This window comes from Leptonychotes weddellii, chromosome 8 (genome assembly GCF_054177405.1).
Source record: "Leptonychotes weddellii isolate Sample4059 chromosome 8, ASM5417740v2, whole genome shotgun sequence".
Taxonomy (NCBI): domain Eukaryota; kingdom Metazoa; phylum Chordata; class Mammalia; order Carnivora; family Phocidae; genus Leptonychotes; species Leptonychotes weddellii.
The window spans coordinates 100,523,446-100,530,726 of record NC_138376.1 but is presented as its reverse complement, the minus strand read 5'-3'; the positions used below and the strand labels follow the sequence as shown (position 1 = coordinate 100,530,726).

The 7,281-nt window shown below is 40.7% G+C and overlaps 1 protein-coding gene across 1 annotated transcript in view; it reads right to left on the bottom strand.

The window, feature by feature from the left end:
- Positions 1-2,389, bottom strand: part of SMLR1 (small leucine rich protein 1) — a 10,632-nt gene extending 8,243 nt beyond the window's left edge. The window contains 3 exon segments of the mRNA XM_006736657.3: positions 1,454-1,605; positions 1,607-1,741; positions 2,349-2,389. Of these exon segments, the coding sequence (XP_006736720.2) occupies positions 1,454-1,605; positions 1,607-1,741; positions 2,349-2,389 (328 nt within the window).
- Between the last annotated feature and the right edge of the window lie 4,892 nt (positions 2,390-7,281).

Here is a 7,281-nt window from a genome sequence, read left to right as displayed (position 1 = left end):
TGCATGGAGCACTGGGTGTTATATGCAAACAATGAATCATGGAACACTACATCAAAAACTAATGATGTAATGTATGGTGATTAACATAACAATAAAAAGTTTTTTTAAAAAAAAGAAGTATCCCACTTAGAAGTGGCTCTGTCAGTTAAGCATCTGACTCTTGATTTTGGCTCAGGTCATGATCTCAGGGTTGTGAGATCAAGCCGCGCACCAAACTTTACATGGGGCGTGGAGCCTACTTAAGATTTTCTTTTTTAAGGACTTTATTTATTTATTTAATTGACAGAGAGAGAGACACACAGCGAGAGAGGGAACACAAGCAGGGGGAGTGGGAGAGGGAGAAGCAGGCTTCCCGCCGAGCAGGGAGCCCGATGCGGGGCTTGATCCCAGGACCCTGGGATCATGACCTGAGCCGAAGGCAGTCGCTTAACCAACTGAGCCACCCAGGCGCCCCTACTTAAGATTTTCTCTCCCTCTCCCTTAACCGATCCCCCATAAAAAAAAAAAAGAAATATCCCCCGTTGTACTTCTATTTGATTTTAGGTCATATATGATGGCAGTCTTCATTCAAGATTCTGAATATCTGTTTATAGAATGACATACATAAAGGCATTGCCTGGACTTGGCAAGTTTTTGTGGGAAAGGAATGATTTTCAAATTTGTTTTTATAGTGCTTTAATATGACACCATCCAACTTAGATATTACTGGTTTTTGTTGCTATTGCTAAAATAACTATTAACCTCTATAATATTAATCTAATATTTGCTGGGCACATTATTAACGTTTAGTCTATGAAGTCACAGTTCAGTTTCATTAATTTAACTACAGCAGGATAAACAAGTCTCAATCCAGGACCCCACTGCCTATGTCCAAATCACTTTGAGCTCCTGAGTTGTTTTGTTTTTCCTTAAGACTGTAAGACTCATGAAAAGCTTACAGCAAGCCCTCAACTATCTATTAAGGCTTGACATTTGCCAAACAGTGTGATAGCAAAGTGTTTGTTTGGCACATTTTCTTAATAGAAGTTCCGTGGGTGAGAAAGTAGTGTGTGTGCACACACGTCACACGCAATAGGTGTCTGTCAGGTAGAGAAGGCAGACCATGATACGTGTTTTAACATTTGTGGAATATATTGCCCTGTGAGAGAGAGATAAGTAATCGTGGGTCAAAATGGCTGATTCGCAGTTCGATCTCTGGGGCGGGGTCTGCAGTTAAGGGGTCCTCACCGCAGGCCTGCAGAGCCTCACTCAGGATCCACACTGCTGAAAGGATCGCACTGCCTGTTCACCAATGAAGGTATCTGGAGAGAGCGCTTAGTGAGAAGTACCTACAGATCACAACCATGTATTGCCCCAGACACCCCTGAGAAACACTGACCGTGCATCGGCTAGTTGCAAAGGTGTGCCATGGGAAAGGACTTCGAGCCACTGCCTGGTGTGGTTTCACACTTACCCTCCATCAGTTTGATCCTGAAGTAGGCGATGAGAAGAAACAGCAGCAAGGTCACAGGTAGGAAGACCCCAGCGAGCAGGAACCAGCCGGGGAGCTCCCTCATGAATGCCAACATCACAGCGCTCATTGCCAATCACCCAGACCCCAGGGGCCAGCGAGTTCACGCTCTAGGTGAGGGCAGCTTTGCTCAGAGTCTGCACTTGTTTTCTTCTGGGGCTCCGGCCTTTGCTCAGCACATCTCGATGGAAATCTTGTGGACTTTGCTCTATTTCAACAGCCCCGTGAATTCTGAGAGGATTGCTAGCAGGTTACTCTATAACTCAGCTACAAAGTGTAGAGGAATTTGAATGTGATTCCTCCAAACCATTCCAGAGAGGAGCATTTATCTGGCCAGGGTTGGGAGTGACACCAGGAGGCCTAGATTTCTTTGTATTCAGTTTCTCTGGAATGAAAAGTACCTGACTTGAATGTGATTCCTCCAAACCATTCCAGAGAGGAGCACTTATCTGGCCAGGGTTGGGAATGACACCAGGAGGCCTAGATTTCTTTGTATTCAGTTTCTCTGGAATGAAAAGTACCTGACTCCAAGCAAAACTCATTGTTATAGATATTTTATTTATATATTCCCAGACATGGGAAGAATTTTTCCTGCATTTTCTAAATTTCAGAGTTGAAAATTACTTAGTAGCCATGTTCATGTACCTATGAACCTGTGTCTAGAAAGAGTGAATTTTCCTTCATATGTAGTTGATATAACTAATATCAAGGAAGGAGGAGCAATATTCTTTCCATATGTAAAAACTCTTCCTAGTATGTCCTCCTCTGAATACTTTTCTGAGAGGTGCACTGGTATATTTATTTATTCAACAAATATTTAATCCTACTAGAACCCAACCTCTTGGCTAGATGCTGGCTGTACAAAGAATAGTAAGTCATGGTCCCTGCTTTCTGAGAGTGGAAATAGACACAGAAAGAGGTAATTGCCACAAGTGTTATAGTGATGGAATGGATAGTAATATAGCCCCTTTTCCTTCTCCCCTTGATGCATCAGTTTTTCCTCACTGCTTTAGTGGTTTGTACTCTTAGTTATCTTTTGCTTATACATTTCTGTGGTCCACCATTAGCAGTAGAAGGTGGGCCCTGAATGCTAGTGTTGTGGTTTGTGTGGTAACTACAGAGTTTCTGGGAAAAGAAAGGGCAGTAAATCATTTTGACACTGATGTATTAACTAAGTTGAGTTGCCACAGACTGCTTTAGTGAAAAAAGTTCAAAGATACTGGTCTACTAAACTAAAAGCAATGGAAAGAATCATTTCCATAATCAAAGAATCTCCTGGAGAATTTGGGAAATTTGGAGGGGAAATTGACAGCCACCTTCTTGGGTTCACGTTCTAACCTCTTTTCATGTTCTAACCCTGTCCCTGTCCCCACTGGGGAGCTGCCTGGGTGAGTGACTGGCAGATTCTATCAAGCACATGCTGTTGTGAGTGCCTCTTGAATTCTTTTCACCAGGGATTTTGCATGGCCATGCAGAGCCTTAGTCCCCCTTGTAAAGCAGCACCCTAATTTATAAAATAAGAAGAATGGAGAGCATCTCTGGGATGCTTGGCTGGCATTCCTAAGCAATGAACAGTAAACAGCTTCCTCTCGGAAGAGAGACATCTTAATTGCAGAAAGAGCCATTTAGAATAGCCAAGATTAAGTCAGCATCTGTCGTACCTTATTTGCTTCTCTTCTCCCCCTCCACACTCCCTTGAGTGGTGTTGTTGCTATTTCTCTTGGGTGCTTTCCAATGAGATGGCTCTCTGGTGCTCTTTCAGCTTGAACAGGATGCTAATTTGTAAAGGGTCAGTCTACAAAGAAACTCCATGAGCAGGTGACATTACCAGGGAGATGTTAGGCAGCTTTTAGGCAGACTGTTTGTCATGTTCTTTCTTTCCATTTTATTCCATTCAGCATTCAGGCCTTCACTGAATGCCTAGCAAAGGTAAGTAAGAGTAACACGCAAATATATAAATGACAAAAATGTAAGCTCCTAATTTGACCTATAAAGTGCAATGTAAGCACTGAGGAGAGACTGACTGAATCCAGTTAGGGAATTGGACCAAGGTCATTAAAAGGATAGCATTTGAGCTAAGCCTGGGGATGGGGAGCTGTGGAGTGACCTCCTTAGACAAATACATGACAGTAGGTCAGGGCAAGGTTTATGGAGGACAGGGAAAAAAATAAGAGTACCCAAATGATATGGGGTTCAGACCAGAGATATGAAGGTAGAAAAATGGGGTAGCATCAAGGCATAGACTCTTGAAAGCCCTGCTAAGGACTGCACTGTTTGGACAAGGGGGACCAATGGAAGGTCTTTGATCATGGAAGTTCATGAGCTGACCTGGGTTCGTTTAGGTAGCCTTTGACAGAATGGACTGAAGAGAAGATCAGAGTAGACTGTCTCAACATGGTATCAAGATATAATGAGTCTGAGATGGGGGCGGCAGAGGGAAGGGAAAGAGGAGGACAAGAGGCTGCAGGAATCATATGAACAGTCCTTGGTGAATAATTAGAGAGAGAGGTAAATGTCACCCATGATACTACTAATCACTGAGCACTTACTCTGTATTGGGCACCTCATAAATACTCTATGTGCATCTTATTTAATCTCCGGAGTAACCTTATAAGGAAGAGACTCATTAAACAAATGAAGAAATGAGGCACAGAGAGGTTAAATAACTCTCCCAAGATGCATATGTAATAAGTGACAGATCCGGGACCATACTCCTGAACCTGTGCTCTCATCCACTGCGCTGTGCCGGGTGTGGGTGGCTGGGGAGATGGTAGTGCTGGAAGGGGAGACCTGAACCAGGCTGCGCAGCAGGTTTGGATGGGGGAACATTTATAGTTTTGCACTCATTAAATTGGAGGTAATGGAAGGGGAAGCTTGTGGAAATCTGGAGGTCAGGAGAGAGGACAAGTCTTGCAGTGCAGATTGGGAGTTCTTAGAGTACAGATGGTGGCTGGGGCCAAGCAGGTGGAGAGGTTGCTCAGGAAGGAGTGTACATGAGAATAAAAGAGAGACCAGCTGCAGACCCTAAAGAACGTTCTCGCTTAAGACATGGGAGGAAGGATGAGAACCAGGGAAGAAAACCAAATGGCTCTATGGGGTAGGAGAGGAGCCCACAGGATGCAAAGTTAGGAAATGGTTGCAAAGGAAAGTTCCAAAAAGGAGAGGGTGAGAAGTAGTATCAGTGACTGGTTCTGAGCTAATTCTGACCCACGTGGAGAATTCTAAGAGGTGCAATCTGTGAAGTGGACTTAAAGGTTTACTCTCTTCTTAAAAAGGCTCTTTTGGGATATAATTGACATAATAAACTATACAACTTGGTAAGTTTTGACCTATGTGTATATGCCTGTGAGCTCATTGTCACAATCAAATGAAGAACCTATCCATCACCCCAAAAGTTTTCTCTGTTCCTTTCCCATCTCAGTCTCCTACCCGTCCTGCTCCCCCAATCTGCAGTCAACCCCTGATCTATTATCTGTTACTATGTGTTTGCATTTTTTAGAATTTTATACACATGGAATCATACAGTATGTCTCTTTTTTGTCTAGCTTCGTTCACTTGGCATAATTATTTTGAAATTCATCCATGTTGTTGTGTTTCAATACACAGCTTTAAGTTGCCAAACAGCTTTTCATTGTGTGGATATCCATTTTTTACCCATTAACCTGTTAGAGCTGCTTTGAACATTCCTGCATAATTCTTTTTATGGACATGTGCTATGTGCTCTCATTTCTCTTGGGTTGATACCTAGGGATCAAATGGCTGGATCATATGGTAAGTGTATGTTTAACTTTTTAAGAAATTGTCAACCCGTTTTCCAAACTAGTTATACCATTTTATATCTCTGCCAGCAGTGTTATAAGAATTCTAGTTTCCTCACATGCTCACCAATACTTGGTATGGTCAGGTTTTTGGCTATTCCAGTGATAGGTAGTGGAATCTCACTGTGGTTTTAGTATGCATTTCCCTAATGATGTTGAACATCTTTTCAGGTACCTGTTTGCCATTTTATGTATCTTAGTTCATAAAGTATCTGTTCAACACTTTTGCATGTTTCAAAAAAATTAGATTATTTCTTCCTGAGTTTTGAGAATTCTTCATATACTCTGGATACAAGTCAATTATCATATATATGATTTGCAAGGATTTTTTCCCCCACTCTAGCTTTGTCTTTTCATTCACTTACCAATGTCTTTGAAAACACAGAAGTTTTAAATTTTAATTAAGTTCAGTTAACTAATTTATTTTTCTATGGATTGTGCTTTTCATGGCATGTCTAGGAAGATAAAGATAAGAAATCTTTGATTAGCTCAAGGTCACAAAGACTTTCTCTTGTGTTTTCCTCTAACTGTTTTGTAGTTTTAACTTTTATATTTAGGATTATGATCTATCGTGAGTTAATTTTTATATATGATGAGAGATATGGGTTAGAGTACTTTCTTTTTTCATACAGATCTTCAATTGTTCCAGCACTATTTGTTGACAAAGCAGTTCTTGCTCCTGAATTGCCTTTGAACCTTTGTCAAAAATCAGAAGTCCAATTATTTCTGCATTCCGTATTCTGCTCCATTGATCCAGTTGTTAATCTTTACTCCAGTGTCATTCTGTTTTGATGACTGTAGCCTTAAAATAGGTCTTGAAATCAGGTACTCTTAGCTCTCCAACTTTGTTCTTTTTCAAAGTTGTTTTGGCTAGTACAGGTCATTTTCATTTCCATATAAATTTTAGGATTACCATGCCAATTTTTATAAAAAGTCCTGTTGGGATTTTCGTTGAGATAGCATTGCATCTGTAAATGAGCAGAGAATCAATATGAGGAGATAATTGATATTTTAACAATAGTGTGTCTTCTGACCCATGAACACCACATGTGTTTCCCTTTTCTTTGGATCTTCTTTAGCTTTTTACAGCAATGTTTTGTAGTTTTCAGTGTGCTAGTCTTGAACATTTTTTGTCAGATTTATGCCTAAGTGTTTCATATGTTTTATGCTGTTGCAAAAGGTATTGCTTTTTAGATTTTGATTTGTGATTACTGCTAGTATTAAAGGTTTTCTTAAATTATGAAAAATGCCACAGGACTGGGAACTTCTAGAAGATAAAATATTAGAATTGATTAAAACATCCTTCCGAGCTTGGGAACTTTTATTTATAAAGGCTCTTATCCCAATCCAAACTGGTTGCTTGGAGTTATATTTAGTAGGCATAGCAGCTGTAGAAGGATGGGGACAGTGGATACACTGGTAATCTATCTGATTTACTGGAATTCAGGGTGGGATTCCATAGGCAATGTGCAATTTCCTACCACAACTACAGCAAATTCTTTACCTGGCTCTTTACCATGTAGTATGAAAAATCATTAATATTATTGGAAAATATACATCTGTGAAAACTGAGGGACATAACACATTGGGGATTATACTCTCCTATTGATTTCCTTAATAGCGAATCCTCCCATTGTTGATTTTACATGATTATTTAAGAAACAAGTGGTTGCAGATTTTGATATTTGGGAATAAAATGCCTAGGGACTACTTGTACATCACCTATTATACTCTTAGTGAGAGCTGGACAAGTCTTCCTTAGATAATTGTGACCTATTGCAGGTAATACCAACCCCACCAAGCCTCTGATTTAGATTCTGCATTAGTCTGCCTGAACCATAAAGAATGACTCATTCTAATGACATGGGCAAAAGCCTACCTCAGGTAATTGTGACCTATTATAGATAATATCAAACCCACCAGGGCCCTGATTTGGAGTCTGCATCAGTCTGC